The following is a 17,326-nucleotide window of genomic DNA, read 5'->3' as shown; positions in this document are numbered from 1 at the left end:
ACCTATCTCCTGTCAGTAAGTTAGCTCATTCCAAATTTTTTTCATCATATATAAGTAAGAGTCTCCAAAATATCCTTATACTCTAGTCACATGCACATGTCCAGTTATTTCCTTAGGGTAAGTTCCAAGAAGCAGAATTTCTATATCCAAGTGTTTACTGGAAATTTTTGCCATTCTGATAGGTAAAAGTATCAGAGTGTTTAACTTGTATTTCTTTGAGTCTAAGTAAGATTGTGAATCTGTTTATTTGCCATATGTTTATTTTCCACTTTTGAGAACTGCCTGTGTACTTTATCCATTGTTATTATTTAAATTAGTCAAGATATTAACCCTTAGTCATGACCTAAAAATGCCCCCCCACCTTTTTATAAACTTTATGGTATCTTTTTTTTTTTTTTTGAAAGGATTTTCAATTTTTATGTAGTCAGATCTGTCGGTCTTTTCCTTTGTGTGTGTGTGTTTTAACTTCAGTGATGTCTCGGTTTTGGTCATTCCCACACTCCCGCCTGCCCCCTCACCCCTGTGTGACTATTGAGATGAGAGTTCAAATACAAGTAGTTTATTTCCAGGTACAAAGAACAAAGGGAAGCTAAGGAAGAAAAGATAGTCAATAAAAGATGTCTCATCTGGGCTCAGTGGCTCATGCCTATAATCCCAGCACTTTGGGAGGCTGAGGCAGGCAGGGATCGCTTGAGCTCAGGAGTTCGAGACCTGCCCAGGCAATATAGTGAGACCCTGTCTCAAAAAAAAAAAAAAAAAAAAGATGTCTTATTAAGCCAGCCCCCACAGGGAAAATTGCCTCTGCGGAAACTGGGAAATTGGGTAGAACACTTGCCTGAGAATGATCCCACCCAAATTATCAGTTATTCGTTGAAGTCTGCTCTTGGGGGGAGTGTTCCAGTTATTTATTGCTACATAACGAAATAATCTAAACAACAACCACCATTTATTATTATTATAATCTTTCATAGATACAGAGTTTGGGGCTGGTTCCTACTGAAGCTTCCTTTTTTTTTTTTTTTTTTGAGACGGAGTCTTGCTTTGTCGCCCAGGCTGGAGTGCAGTGGCGCGATCTCAGCTCACTGCAAGCTCCGCCTCCCGGGTTTACGCCATTCTCCTGCCTCAGCCTCCCGAGTAGCTGGGACTACAGGCGCCCGCCACCTCGCCCGGCTAGTTTTTTGTATTTTTAGTAGAGACGGGGTTTCACCGTGTTAGCCAGGATGGTCTCGATCTCCTGACCTTGTGATCCGCCCACCTCGGCCTCCCAAACTGCTGGGATTACAGGCTTGAGCCACCGCGCCCGGCCGCTACTGAAGCTTTCTAATGCAGTTACAGGGGCTAGGACTGGAGTCATCTGAAGGCTTTCTCCCTCACATGTCTAGTCTTCCACCTGGGCTGGGAAGGCTCACATAGCTGAGGGCTGGAACACCTCGGCTTCTTGGCTAATTCTCATTCTTGATGTGGTCTCTCCACATGGTCTCTGCAGTACTAGGCTTCTTATGTGATGTTTAGAGTTTCCAAGGCACATAGAAAGGGAGACAGACAGCTGCAGGATGAGTTGGGGGGCAGAAGGGACCATAGCTCTTTTTTTTTTAAAAAAGGAGCCAGTTGTGAAGTCACACTTACATCACTTTAGACCGAAATATCACCAGCCCATATTCAGAGGGAGGGGAATTAGACTCTACCTCTTTGAGCAGTTTCAAACAATTTGTGGACAGTGTTTTAAAACTGCCACAGGGAGTTCATTTACCTGTCCTCCTGCCTACTGCTATGGGCAGAGCAGCCTTAAGCACAGCGGCGCAGATAGATGGGGGTGGCTAGAACTTGACCATAGCATATACCAGAATCCTAAGGGATGTGGTGGTGAGGCACTGACCGCTTCTGCTGTAGTTTTTGTCAGTGAGCTCAGGAGTTCAAGTGGCTTCTCTCATTTCCAAAACTATAAAACTGTTCACTATTTAAAATTCTTAGTTCTTATTTAAAATTATTAGTTTAACTTTTGTTTTTTAATGTCTGGGAGTAAGAATCAAGCACTTATTTTTATGGTTAGCCAGTTGCACCAAAATAATTTAAAAATAATCTGCCCAGTGGTTCTCAAACTCTTTGGTTTCAGGACCCCATTACACTCTTAAAATTTATTTCAGACCCCAGCAGCTTTTGATTATATGGTTAACAGTTAAGGATTTTTACCATATTCAAAATTAAAACAGAATTATTTAAAACATCTATGATTGATTTTAAAATAACAAAAAATATTAATATAAATAACATTTTAAATGAAAACTGTTTTTCAAAATTAAACAGCCTAGTCTGGGCGCAGTGGCTCATGCCTGTAATCCCACCACTTTGGGAGGCCAAGGCAGGCGATCACGAGGTCAGGAGATCGAGACCATCCTGGCTAACACGGTGACACCCGGTCTCTACTAAAAATGCAAAAATTAGCCAGGTGTGGTGGCGCATGCCTATAGTCCCAGCTACTCAGGAGGCTGAGGCAGGAGAATCACTTGAACCCGGGAGGCGGAGGTTGCAGTGAACCGAGATCACACCACTGCACTCCAGCCTGGGCAACAGAGCGAGACTCTATCTCAAAAAACAAACAAACAAACAAAAATTAACTAGAAGAGTGGTACTAGTTCACATATTTGCAAATAACTTTAATGTCTGACTTATTAGCAGACAGGTAGATTTTCATATCTGCTTCTGCATTCAGTCTGTGGCCCTCTCACACCTGGTGTAGATTCAGGAAAATCTCACAGTACAAATGTGAGAAAATGGGAGTACAAACGGTAAGTCATGTTTTAGATTCATGAAAATAGTTTTGACTTCATGGGGCTTCCTTGAAAGGGTCTTGGGAGAACTGCCTAATTTTTCCCTGATGGTGTAAATGCTACCTTCAGCTGAAGGCATTTTTATCCTCCAAATTCACATGAGCTCTGTACTGAGGGAAGGTACAGGGAGCTGGACCTAGGATGAGAAACCCATAGTCCTGGGAGGGTGCAGGTGGAGGCTGAAGCAGCAGCAAAATTGTCAGAATTAGGCAGTCGTGCGGTGGCTCATGCCTGTAATCCCAACACTTTGGGGAGGGCTGAGGTGGGCAGATCATGAGGTCAGGAGTTCGAGACCAGCCTGACCAACATGGTGACACCCCATCTCTACTAAAAATACAAAAATTAGCCAGGCATGGTGGCGTGCGCCTGTAATCCCAGCTTCTCGGGAGGCTGAGGCAGGAGAATCACTTGAACCTGGGAGGCGGAGGTTTGCAGTGAGCTGACATGGCGCCACTGCACTCCATCCTGGGCAACAGAGCGAGACTCTGTCTCAAAAAAAAAAAAGAGGCAGGAGAGTTTCAGGCTGATTGACCAGTGCAGGGAGGTGTTCTGATTCCTTCCTAAATAGGGTAACCATATAATATGCAAGTTAGAACACTTTTGAAAGCAAAAGTGGGCAATAAAAAACTGAAAATGATTATTACCAGATGAAGACTTTGCCAAACAATAAAATAATCATAGATTCACATCACACAGTGACCAGAAAATCACTGTGCAAGACAGTTCACACAACTCTGCTTTGTAGCAAGTTATTGAAGTCTGTTTCTTGAACGTTATACCTGTGTCACTTCCCATGCTTCCCACTGACCTGGCATCCCCCTGACTGCCCTACCTGGAGTTTGATATTGGCAGCAGTTGCAGTGTGGAAGCTGCAGAGGAGCTGAGTGTGAGTGGAATGGGAAACCTTTAGCTAAAATTAATTTCATTATCCAAGATGTGTGCCAGAATCTTTTCTTAGAATTGAGTAAAACCTGATAAGCTCCTCTAAGAGAATCTTGGTATCCTTTTAAAAAAAACTTTCTTTGTGACACTGTTGCTTTTGGGGATCAGCACTAAATGTGTGGAGGGTAGAGGTTTAGTTAACAATACGTTCTCCCCTCAAAAAGTCTGAACAAGATGCTCTGCTTTTCCCCCAGCTGACTCTCACTTACCCACAACATAGTTAATCATCCCAATAGAAGAGTCGGTCGTGCCCTGTGAACCAAAGAACCAGGAGTAACAACCCGTTGGTATTGACTCATTTAAATGGCAGTTTTCTATATGGTAGCATAAGCATTGCAACTGAAGAATCTGGACTCGACCATCAGGCAGATACCAGATACCAAGCTCTGGATTCTTTAGTGGGAGTAGAGGAGTAGTCACCACACCGCCCTGGATTCTGTCCTGACTCATTTTTTCTAACTTCTTGGGGGAAAGGGCAGATGAGCATTGTTCCAAGTCAGGTTTGTGTAATTCCTGCAGAAAAGACCTATTGTCGGATCCACCTTTATCCTGACTTACCTACATGTTTAATCTTACAGAGGAAAATGTCTTTCATGACACAAGGGATACTGATCTTACTTTAATTATAATCACTGCTGTACCCCCAGCCCCTGCTTCTTTCAGGTGCTTGGCATTGAACTAGTTTTGTCATTTTACTTGCTTGCTACCTACCCCCACTACTATCCTGACAGGCCAGAAGGGAAAGTGCAGTTCCTTAGCTCACTGTACTAATAACTCCTTATCCAGCCATCCCTAGTTAAGACTGACCCCCCAATGTCCACATTTTTTTAGGTCTGCTCTTCTTTTGTCATCCCTACCGGAGTATCTTAACCCTTTACTTACAGGTTACTTGGAAGTAGTTTTCTTTTAAAACTAGTGTCCTTACTCTATGTGCATCTAATTTTTTTTCAATATTGGAATGTAAATTTCCAGATGTGCTAGACTGTCACTAGAGCAGCAACATGTACAGTAAAACCTATGACTGAATGACTGACTGGGCAAGATTGAGCTTTTGTGATGTTTTACTTATTTTACCTCATTTGGAAACACTGTTGTGTAATCCCAAACAGTAGTACATATTTGATCATCTAATTAAATATTGGTAACTGTCAGTGTGCCAAGCCCTGTAGTGTGTGGGAAATTACTACTCTCTAGAGACTTAAATTCTGATGTACAAAAGATTGTATCCAAATGACTGTAGCATTCTGTGTAAATACCCAGACAAATCTGTTCTCTTCCTGGTTGGGAACAGATTTTAAAAATGAACTCTATAGCTTCCATAGGCCACAAATCATCCTTGTGCGCCACAAAAAGTTACGTCAAAACTTCCTTTGAAAGTTTACCTACTTTATGCTGGAGGAAGACAGTAGGCACCTTTTCCTCAGTGTTGGTGTCATAAGATTTTTGAAGGGCTTTGTTAGAACTAGGCCATTAAATGGCCACACTGTTTCAGATCTTAAGTGCCTGGGATAGTCTCCTTCTCATAGTTAGGAAGATACACCCCCTATTTAGCCCCACCGTGCCCCAGTATAACTTCCTAGATATAGTGGATACCACTAATGTGAATTCTTTTTTTTTTATTTTTTTATTTTTTGAGATGGAGTCTCACTCTGTCGCCCAGGCCGGAGTGCAGTGGTATGATCTCATCTCACTGCAACCTCCGCCTCCTGGGTTCGAGCGATTCTCCTGCCTCAGCCTTCCGAGTAGCTGGGATTACAGGTGCCCGCCACCACGCCCGGCTAATTTTTGTATTTTTAGTAGAGATGGGGTTTCACTATGTTGGCCAGGATGGTCTCGATCTCTTGACCTCGTGATCTGCCCGCCTTGGCCTCCCAAAGTGCTGGGATTACAGGCGTGAGCCACTGTGCCCAGCCAAATTTGTGTATTCTTGTGTGTGGGTACTAGTTTTTTTCTGGGGAGCCCTTTAGGTTGGCTCTAGGTCTGCAAGTTCTTTCTAAGGGCTAGTTACCTGAATGGTACACTCCTCACAGTACCAGAGCCTCTTCCTTTCCTCTTCCCTTCACCTTATGTGAGGAGGCCTTCTAACTTTGTTGTTGGGAGTATGGCAGTGGTTGTCCTGCTTTTTAATAGCACTTACAAAATCGTGTCACTACCCTATTACCCTTAGTAAGGTTTTCTCATTTTTCAAGTTCCTTCTGCCACTCACTTCTAGGTTACAAATGGTTAGTTTTATGAAGGGATGCTGAGGGTAAGATTGTACCAAGTAGATCTCATGGAGAAGGCAGCTTTTACCCGGTATCTCTGGTAGATTGCTACCTTCATAGCTTATCTTCTTCTGTATGAATTTCTTAGCAATAGAAGATTAAATTGGGAATGGATTTTTAGTAGTGTGTTTGTCATAGGGAATATAGACGTAATTGGATGTTTTTTCATATAAGCATTTTGTAAATTCAGTTTTGGGTTTTTGGTTTTGTTTTTTGTCTTAATAGAGCTAGGCATTACCAGGGTTGATGCATATTTGTTACTGCAAAGAGTTGTAGACAAGGGAGGAGGGAGCTAAATAATATCAGTGGTCGTTTAAATCTAGAAAATCAGAACTGTGGCTCACTACTGTAATGTCAGTGCTTTCAGAGGCCAAGCAGAAGCATTGCTTGAGCCCAGGAGTGCAAGACCAGTCTGGGTAACCTAGCAAGACCCTGTCTCTACAAAAAATTTAAAAATTAGCCAGGTGTGGTGATGCACGCCTGTAGTCCCAGCAACTCAGGAGGCTGAGATGGAAGGATTACTTGAGCCAGCTGTGATTGAGCCACTGCACTCCAGCTTGGGCAACAGCTGAAAAAAAAAAAAGAAACAGTTGGTATTCGTTGCTCTTAATAATCCTCTATATCTGGCTTCTCAAACTTTAATGTGCATAAGAATCATGTGTGCACATGCACATCGATTGGGTCTGAGGTAGAGTCTGATGTCTGCATTTCTAACAAACTCCCAGGGCATATCGGATGCCGATGTTGCTTGTCCAGAGGCAGCACTCTGAGTATCAGTCTATAGAACATTCAGGGTATATGCAAATCTAACTTTTAGTAATAATAACAACCATGTATATTGATCTTTTTTTGGCGTACCAGGCACAGGAAAAATAAAATAAGTCTGGGTATTGGAGTCTAACAACTGGGATTCAGATTGATCTCTTCCCTTTACTAGCTTAACCTTGAACAAATTTTCTCTAAGGCAGGGTTTCTCAACCTTGGCACTATTGACATTTTAGGCTGAGATCATTCTTTGTGGGGGCTGTCTGGTGCATTGTAGGATGTTTAGCAGCATCCCTAGTCTCTACCCACCAGATGCCATTAGCACCCTCCCTCCCATTTGTGACATTCAGAATGACTGCAAGCATTGCCAAATGTCAGGGGGTAGGGTAGGAGGCAAAATTACTTCCAGTCGAGAACCACTGCTCTAAGGCTACTGTTGAAATATGGGTGTTTGGAGGGGTTTGTGATATGAATGATGTACTTTATATAAGTGACATAGAAGCTTATCATGAAGCTTCCACAGACAAAAGGAGAATAGGCGTGCAGTAGCTAATAAGCAGTCTGTGCCACGTCTGGCTTTCTGAGGAGGATGATAAAGCTTACTCCAAGTGCCAGTTCTTTATTTTTACGAAACATTAGTCATTGTACTATGAGATAATATCAGGAATTACTTGAGATTTTTAAATAGGTAGAACTGAGTTTCTAATTCAGTTGATCCCAAGCCTCTGCCCTTTTTTGAAATATGCTGGCGCTGTTGCTACCCTGCCCCTGCCCCTTTCTTCATTCTTACTTCCTGCTGCTGTCCGCATGTCTCTTTTTTCCCCCCTACTCTTTAAAGTTTTATCTCACTAACTTCAGGTCAAATATCACAACTGTGTTCTGGTCAATTTCCTGTCCTTGCTTGGCTTCTCCAAATGCTAGTACCAAAAGATTTGTGGGATAGGGAGAAGAGACCACTTTAAGAAGCACTGCATTTACTCATCTTCCACAAGGCAACAGAGTTGGGCATCTGATTATTCAACAAAACAAGGCTTCAGTAGCACCCAGGAGAGCAGACAGGCAAACCAGGCTGTAGACACTCTGCATTTGTCAAAATCAGACCAAAGAAAATCTACCCCCCACAGATTAAAAGGTAGCGATAGTCACCATTTCTTTACTGTTGCCACAACATTTTTCTTCTTTTAATTATTATTATGTAGTTGTCTCAAGTCCTTCCTTTAGTCCAGGGTTCCCCAGCGTCTGGGCCACAGATACCGTACTGGTCCCTGGCCCATTAGGAACCATGCGCATAACAGATGAGCAGTGGGTGGGTGGGCAGGCCAGCCAGCTGATCAAAGCTCCCTCTGTATTTACAGCCACTGCCCATTGCTTACATTACAGCCTGAGCTCCGCCTCGTGTCAGATCGGATCAGCAGCGGCATTAGATTCTCATAGGAGCACAAACCCTATTGTGAACTGCTCATGTGAGGGATCTAGGCTGCGTGCTCCTTATGAGAATCTAATGCCTGATGATCTGTCACTGTCTCCCATCACCCCCACATGGGACTGTCTAGTTGCAAGAAAACAAGCTCAGGGGCTCCCCACTGATTCTACATTATGTGGTGAGTTGTATAATTATTTCATTCTATATCACAATGTAATAGCAACAGAAATAGAGTGCACAATAAATGCAATGCACTTGAATCATCCCAAACCGTCCCAGCCCCCACCCCCCATCTGTGGAAAAATTGTCTTCCACAAAAGCAGCCCCTGGTGCCAGAAAAGTTGTGGACTGCTGCTTTAGTCCATCTCCTATGATTGCACAGGTAGGCTGCAAATGCCAAGGACTTGATGAGCTCAGTTCACTCCTTGCCAACAATGAATCAATTCCTGAGAGAATGAGTTCCTGAAGTATTGGTGTTAGCAACTGTAAGTACAGGGACTGCTTGATTTTCTACATCTTAGTGATTTTATGAAGTTTTAGTTTCTTCCATCCTTCCACATCTGCAGAGTCCACAACAAATACAGTGCCATCTGTGCATCTGGCATATAACTCCCACAGTGGTCTTAGTTTCTCCTGAACACCTACATCCCAGAAGTGAAAAGGGACTGTTCTAGAATTTGCCAAGGTTACCTTAATTTTTCTCAGTGTGAAATCTTTTGGTAGGTACAGTATTTACAAATTCATCAGCTGCCGCCTGTATGAGACAGTTGTCTTTCTAGCACAGTACCAACCCAGAATAACAGTGTGGAAGGACTGAAATGAAGGCCGACTGGACAGGATAGAAGTCTGGTCTGATAGTCCTTTTCCCAATTTCCCACTGCAAGTAAGTGTCCCAAATTGAAATGCTTTCTTCTTGCTTTAGAACTTCTCTTCATAGGTGATCCAGCTATAAGACTAATCATCCTTCCCTTCTCTTCACTCAGCGTCTCTCCTAGCATCTGGGGAGGTGCGCTGATACCTGTCTGTGGGCACCAGGGAGGCCTGGGCAGCGGCGGAGGACAGGGCACCAGGTGGGCGCTGTGTGCCTGGCTGCTCTAACAGTGCTCGCCCAGCAGCCCGCAATTCTGTTTCTAGCATGCTTATCTTCCCATCTTCCCAGCCTCTCATCCTCTCACTTGTTTCTAGGGTATGACTGCAGATAACTAAGGCTTCTGAAATTGTGCCTAGAATAATATCCGAATTATGGTTTATGTGTTTGTAGGCAAGGGTCCTCTCTCCCAATAAAAAATGTCAAAATTCATTTGATAGAAAGATACCTTTAAAAAATTGATTCTGGCCAGGCACTGTGGCTCACGCCTGTGAATCTCAGCACTTTGGGAGGCCCAGGTGGGAGGATCACTTGAGCCCAAGAATTTGAGAACAGCCTGTGCAACCTGGTGAGAGCCTGTCTCTACAAAAAATTTAAAAATTAGGCTGGGTGCGGTGGCTCACACCTGTAATCCCAGCACTTTGGGACGCTGAGGTGGGCAGATCACCTGAAGTCAGGATTTCGAGACCAGCCTGGCCAACATGGTGAAACCCCATCTCTACTAAAAATACAAAAATTAGCCTGGTGTGGTGGCGGATGCTTGTAATCCCAGCTACTCAGGAGGCTGAGGCAGGAGAATTGCTTGAACCTGGGAGGCAGAGGTTGCAGTGAGCCAAGATGGCACCACTGCACTCCAGCCTGGGTGACACGAGTGAAACTCCATCTTAAAAATAATAATAAATTTTTTAAAAAATTAGCTGGGCATGATGGCATGTGCCTTTAGTCCCAGCTACCAGGGAGGCTGAGGTGGGAGGATCACTTGAGCCCAGGAAGTCAAGGCTACTGTGAGCCTAGATCACACACAGTGCTCCAGCCTGGGTGACACAGTGAGACTGTGACTCAAAAAATATTCTAAATTTCACTTTGCTTCAGGTTATTCTTTAAAAGAAATCAGTAATGTCATTTGAAAATTGAAATGCAGATTTGGTTTCTGACCATTGAAATGGAAGAACAGCAGAGTAATCTGTAGTAAGTCTGTACTGAGAATGGGAATGGGGAAAGACTCACAAAAACATGATTTTAAAACAAAAAGGAAACATGAATGTTACTTCATGGAGTTATCCTGGAAGGTTTTAAGTCAATCCAGGGAACACAACAGATTCTAATAAGACTGTGCTAATGACAGGCTTTGACAGTTGGTTAATACCTCCAGTGATTTGTAGTACATTTTATACTGTGCAAATACTGTTTAAGACTGTATATGTGTAAAGCAAAAGTTACTACCAGTTGATAGTTTTTTACTTTGTGTACTTATCAATATAATATTGAGGCATAAGATACATAGCCACGCTGTCCAGTGGTCATTAGAGAGAAAATGTCTCCAGGATTGTAGGAAAAGCTGTCAGAAGTGAGTCCTTGTTAATTGTGTTTATTCAATGGAGAGTTTCCTATCAGTTAACAGACACAGCTTCCTGTATGACGGAAGTGTTGTGGCTCATGGCCATCCCTGCTCCTAATGTTTACATACCTGTATGAAGTCAGAGGCCTTTATAGAAAGAAGAAAATATGGTGTTAAAGTAGAAATGACTCCTTTTTCTTAAAATCCGTATCAGAGTAATATTTATTTTGGTTACAAGAAAAAACTATGTTATCTTTTTTCTTTTTGCCTTGTATGTATTCCACTTACATTTTGAAAAGTGTTTTTAGTTACAAATAAACTTTAAACCTCTGTGTAGGAACATGTGAAAAGTATAGGCATAGTCTCTTCACTTTCTCAGTTACATCCTCTCATGCAAAGGTTCTGATCACAGTTAAATTTCAATGTCTTCAAACAGGGATAAGTGGGTTTTTTAAAGGAGGCAAAGTCTTATAGTTATTTCTATAACCCCACTGATAGTTTGGTTGGCTGGTTTTAAAAAATCTTATTACACAAAACTGAGATGACCCAGTTTCGAAAATCTCAATTAAAATAAGTGCCCAGGTGAAGACAGACGGGTAGACTTCATGCAAAATTAGGAAATGTACTTTTCCGCTCCTATCTATCTTTAATACCTTAATTTCAACCCCTCTTTTCCCAATTCAGGATTTTCCCTACTCTCTAATCATTTGGATTAATAATTTAAATTACATACCATTCTAAGGTACACTTGAACCAGTGTTTAAAATTAAACTTGTATTTCTTGTTGTGGAACCAAAAGCATCTTCTGGAGGAGACAGGAGATTAGTAAAGGGTGTACTTAGGTGACCTGAGGGCAAACCCGCTCAGTCATTTTATTGAGAAATAGGTGGGATGCTTGAACAGCCTCAAGTAAAGCTTCTCTTATTCCCTGTTCTCCTGACACTGGCCTTCTGAGAGTTGTTAACATTGTCCTCTACCCCTGGGGATGGCACTGGCTGCCCACTTTGTAGGCCAGCAGATCCTAACTTTCCCAATGAGAACTTAGTAAAAAAATGAAATTGTAGGCCCTCATATCAGAATTTTTCTGTTTTATTCTCTGATAAAGTACACATGACAAAAAGCTACCTGAATTCATCCAATAGCAGCTTTAAGTGACTATCTAAAGCTTGATATTCAGGGCCGAGCATGGTGGCTCACACCTGTAATCCCAGCACTTGTGGGAGGCTGAGGCGGGTGGGATCACAAGGTCAGGAGTTTGAGACCAGTCTAGCCAATATGGTGAAACTCCAGCTCTACTAAAATTACAGAAATTAACTGGGCATGGTGGCACACGCCTGTAGTCCCAGCTTGGGAGACTGAGGCAGGAGAATCGCTTGAACCCGCGAGGCGGAGGTTGCAGTGAGCCAAGATCACACCACTATACTCCAACCTGGGTGACACAGCAAGACTCCATCTCAAAAAAAAAAAAAGTTTGATATTCAGTAACAATGCTTGGTCTTTTCCAGTGGATTCTCAGACCATTCACAGTAATTCCTGAGGGCCCACAGGTTAGGGATCCCTCACTATTGAGTTTTCTTCAGGGTCAACTACATTTGATATTATTTCACTTAACATTTAATTATTTTTCATATTGCACCTTTATTCTCCAGTTTTGAAGTTTAACACAAGTGTAATACGTTTTTTGTCGTTATGTAATTGTTGTGTACTTGACTCCTTAACTTTTCTCTGTTTTCTCTACTTTTTTCTGAACTTTCAAAAAAAAATTAACACCTAAACTGCAAGCAGATTAGAGAAACATAACAATCTTAATTGGATTTCTGGTCATATCACAGGTGATAAGCCGTCACAGGTGACAGACTGTGAAATGTTACAGCTTATGCTCCTGACTGGTTGTCCACTCGTAACCTGTAGCAGCGGCTCCCAAATGCAGACTCCCTGCTTCAAGGCCGTGGTTGTGGGTGGGGCACTGAAATATATAGATTCTTCGGTCCCCCTCTAGATATTCTAGACTCACTGGGCCTGGGGTGGGGTCTAGAAACCTTGAAAGTTCCATCGGTTATTTTGATGCACAGTGAAATTTGGGAACCACCAAGTTTCTGTACAACCCATATGTCTGCATGTAGTGACATACTGGTAAACCTTTATCTTTTTTGTGCACTGAAGGGCCAGCAGCATTGGGCCTATGCCAGCATGTCACCTCTAGGGTTAGACTGCCCTCACGTTCGTTTTTTCTAGGTTAGTTTCTTAGCACTACCAACTTGAACATGAACGGTGTGACTCCTGAGCTCTAGTGTCTTTTTAGGAGGCAGCTTGGAATATTGTCAGTACTGGATTTTAGAGAGCCTGGCTTCTCTGAGTGAACTCTTGGCCTTGGTTCCTCATCTGTAAAAAGATTTTAGAGTAGCCTTTTGCCTTTAAGTGTTTACCATAAACTAGATAAAAAAGCATTCCTCTTTATTTGCAACCCCTATATTAGTGTTATTTCCATACATAGTCCACTTTTCATTAACTGCACTCCAGGTGTCATAGCTGTATCAGCCAGCGTCTCTAGACTTTCTTCCTTCAGTTTGCTGTAACAAAGTACCATAAATTGGATGGCTTATAAACAACAGAAGTTTGTGTCTCACAGTTCTGGAGGCTAGAAATATGAGATCAAGGTACTGGCAGCTTCAGGTCTGGTGAGGATGCATTTCTTGGTTTCCAGACAACTGTCTTCTTGCTGTATCCTCATATGGTAGAGAAAAGAGCTTTTGAGGTTCTCTTTAAGGACACTAATCCTTTTCATGAGGATTTCTACCCCCAACCCAATACCTTCAAAGACTCCACCTCCTAATACCATCACATTGAGGGTTAGGATTTCAACATAAACGTTTTGAGGGGATGCAAACATGTAGGCAGGTAGGCAAACGTATGATGACCAAGAACCGGTTCTAACCTCAGGAAATGAAGCAGTAACAGTAGTATCATTTCACTGGAGAAGTTACTGCCTGTTTCTAGAGGGAGATCGCTGATTACGAGCTCTCCCGACATTCCACCTTGGGAAAACTGCCATCAGATATCATGTAAAAGTATGAAGTCATCTTTTTTAAACACAGAGTATGACTTCATGGTGTAGACAATATTAAAAAATCTCTGGCCGGGTGCAGTGGCTCATGCCTGTAATCCCAGTACTTTGGGAGGCCGAGGCCAGTGGATCACCTGAGATAGGGAGTTCAAGACCAGCCTGACAAACATGGTGAAACCCTGTGTCTACCAAAACACAAAATTAGCCAGGCATAATGGCGCATGCCTGTAATCCCAGTTACTCAGGAGGCTGAGGCAGGAGACTCGCTTGAACCCGGGAGGCGGAGGTTGCAGTGAGCCGAGATCGTGCCATTGCACTCTAGCCTGGGCAACAAGAGCAAAACTCCGCCTTTAAAAAAAAAAAAAGAAAGAAAATCTCTCTCTGTATCTAATCTAAAACAAATTTTTTGGTGGCTTACACTTATAATCCCAGCACTCTGGGAGGCTGAGGTAGGAGGATTGCTTGAGCCTAGGAGTTCAAGACCAGCCTGGGCAACCTAGTGAGACCTCAGTCTATACAAATGAAACAGAAAACATTAGCCAGGTGTGGTGCTGTATGCCTGTAGTCCCAGCTACTCAGGTGGCTAAGGTGGGAGGATCACTGGAGCCTAGAAGTCAAGGCTACAGTGACCCGAGATCGTGCCACTCACTGCATTCCAGGCTGGGTAGTGGATCAAGACCATTTCAAAAATAAAAAGTAAAGCAAGTTTTTAATAGTTTTTGGTAATACCCATCACAAAGAGATATTAAAGGATTAATAATGGTGATCTCACTGCTGTTTAATGAGAGAATACTCGTGGGTGTGTGTTGCTCTATAGTTTCCTTCTTTCTCTCACTTAATTCTGAAAACATTCCTGTGAGGTAGACAGTGTCCGAGCTCTTTCTGCCTCTTGGCCAGTCTGGGCCCTGTTCTTCCCATTACCCGCTATTCGGTTGCCCATACTTTCTCCCACCTTTTTTGCCATGTCATGTTTTCTTCCTCAGCTTGTATTCTCCTCTGCTTTTCCTTTGTAATAGCTCATTCCCCTAACCTGTTGCATCTCTCACACCAAATTTCAGACCAAGAGAAAAACGTGATGGGTTTGGGGCAAGTACAGGCCCATGGGTAGGCTTTTTATTCCCTCCCTCTTCATCTCTTCTTTCTCTTAAATGGAGGCATCAGACTTTGTAACCAGTTAGCAGAGGGCATCTTGAAGGAGTTGGTCTTGTTCAGTATCAAAACTCCTGACATTTAACCCTCTGCCTAGTACATGGGCATTCAGTAAATGAGTGAATAAATCCAATTCACATCGTATATTTAGTTAAAAGAGTAGTTTTGCTGGGCGCAGTGGCACTCCAGAAGCCAACACAATGCTTTAGAATGGTGGCCAAATTATGGTGTACCCATGTAACAGTGATTTATAGTAACAGCTAACGGGGTTGGAGGAATGTCTTTAAGTATTAAATTTAGAGAACCCAATTACGGAATACATATTGAAATGAAAATTGAATAACCTGTAACTGGATACTTACCATTCTTCTCCCTCTCCCACCTAACATGGTTTATAATGTAAAAAGTATGGCCATCTATTAGATTCTTTTTAAGGTGAGATTATAGAGATACAAGAGCAAGGAAGAACCAGTTAGTGGGTCAGAAAATGAAACTTCTGTGCTTAAGATGGTCATAAATGATGTAGCTCTGAGCAGAAACTGCTGTCATTTGTCACTAATTTAGCTTCTAGGTGCTGAGATGTGTTTCTCATTTAAATATTGTTTACACTTTCCTACGTGTCAAGGAGAGGTTTGAGAATTGAGGCAAGTTTCCTGCTTCTTCGTAGCTAGGTAGGCTTAGAATGGTTTTAACATTCTTTTATCATCCACTTTACTTACTTGACCAATGGCTATGGGTTTGTGGCAGTACTGCATCCATTTCTGTACTTGTTTTGTAAAGAGAATCCACACAGTAAACAAGAGAGGAGAGAGGTAATCTTTCCATCCTTTTTAGTACACTGTAAAAATTGGGATAGTGCCACCATCTGCTTATTTGTTGATGTATTATTCACAGTGCTGGTCCCAAAGGTGATAACATCTATGAATGGAGATCAACCATTCTAGGGCCTCCAGGATCCGTGTATGAGGGTGGTGTATTCTTTCTCGATATCACTTTTACACCAGAATATCCCTTCAAGCCTCCAAAGGTAAGAAATCTCCCTGTATGCTCAAGTTTACTAATTCCCACAAGAGAGCAACTGTTGAGGTTTTTCTAAATTTAATTTTTAATCACAAAACCTAGATTTATCTTATGTCCTAATAGATCTGAGTATTTTAACATATACAAAACACTTCTTTAGGTTGATTTTGCCTTATCTGGCAGAGACCATTCTAGGTGTAAGTGCTTTGTTTTGATGGTGCTTAAAATTGCGCTATTTATAGTAATATTGTCATCAACCTAGAATTAATCCCCCGTTTTCCAGCCCATAGAGAAGGGTTTTAAACAGTTAAAAATGGTGTCAAGCCAGGTGCAGTGGTGTGCACCTGTAGTCCGGCTACTTGGGAGGACTGTTTGAGCTCAAGAGTTTGAGTCCAGTCTGGGCAACAAAGCGAGACCCCAAAAAAAGGAGGCAGGACAGGTCAGGGGGTCAAACAACTAGAGAATCAGAATCTCTTACCAAAGTTTTGGATTCTGTTCTGCTCCCTGTCATGTTTTGGTCTTGCTCAATTCCTTACCTCCAGGCCTCAGTTTTCTTTCTAGGAGAGGTGGGGATTGCCCAAGTCACCCAGCTGTTGTACTCACCCAAGTCACCCATCTCTTGTACTCAATCTGTGATTCTCATTCAGTCAGAAATAAAACGCAGTCTTTGGGGATTAGGTAGACTGCCAGATAAAAGTACAGTTGCAGCAACAAGAAGTAATTGAAAGTCACTTTTTTAAAAAACTGGTAAAATTACAGGTAATTTTTACTTTGTGTTTTGGTATATTTCACAAATAAAAATTAAGAGACCCAAATAACACCTGCTCATGTGGCTTGTGTTCTGCTGTGGTCCTTGCCCATTACTGGCTCTGCATCCATGGACACTCGATTACATAGATAGTAAATTCTGTGATTTAGGTAGACAGGATGTCTGCGGGACCTGATGTAAAGGTCAGAAAAAAGCAGAAGTAGACTTCTCTTCAAATTTTGTTCAGCTTTTTGGGTGTAGTCATTGTTTGCTAAGTATGTTGTTTAATTATCTTTAGGTACCTATTATGTTGCACTTCAGTTTTTAAGAGAGACTTACGATTTTAAATATTTTAAAGCTTTTAAGTATTTTAAAGCTTACTTTGAGGCAGTGTAGTACTACCAGCTAGCACAAGAGGTCAGCAAACAATTACCTATTCAGACTTGGAAATGTTAATATTTAAAAGATTTAAAATTGCTAAAGATAAAATTAGGAAGTACCGAACTTACCATCAGGGGACGTAACATTTTAAATGAAATTGACACAGTCCCTGAGATGGTCAGTGAACACTTTCTAATCAAATTTATTAAACAAGTCTATCTTCTTGACAGCTTTAATTAAAACTGCTTTTATTCACCTTTTTAAAAACTACCTATCTGGGAGTTTTTTTTTTTTTTCTTTCTTTCTAATTAGGGTC

General features: G+C 42.1%; 1 protein-coding gene and 1 pseudogene across 3 annotated transcripts in view; one reads left to right on the top strand and one right to left on the bottom strand.

The window, feature by feature from the left end:
- The window catches only part of LOC105488921 (ubiquitin conjugating enzyme E2 E1), an 84,693-nt gene that overhangs the window by 65,430 nt on the left and 1,937 nt on the right, over positions 1-17,326 (top strand). For all 3 annotated transcript variants that reach the window (XM_011753424.2, XM_011753426.3, XM_011753425.3), the window contains one exon: positions 15,756-15,888. In XM_011753424.2, the coding sequence (XP_011751726.1) occupies positions 15,756-15,888 (133 nt within the window). The remainder of the gene's footprint in view (positions 1-15,755; positions 15,889-17,326) is intronic.
- LOC139360780 (uncharacterized) lies at positions 5,551-12,701 on the bottom strand (annotated as a pseudogene).

Source organism: Macaca nemestrina, chromosome 2 (assembly GCF_043159975.1).
Source record: "Macaca nemestrina isolate mMacNem1 chromosome 2, mMacNem.hap1, whole genome shotgun sequence".
Lineage (NCBI taxonomy): Eukaryota > Metazoa > Chordata > Mammalia > Primates > Cercopithecidae > Macaca > Macaca nemestrina.
This window is presented reverse-complemented; position numbering and strand designations above follow the sequence as displayed.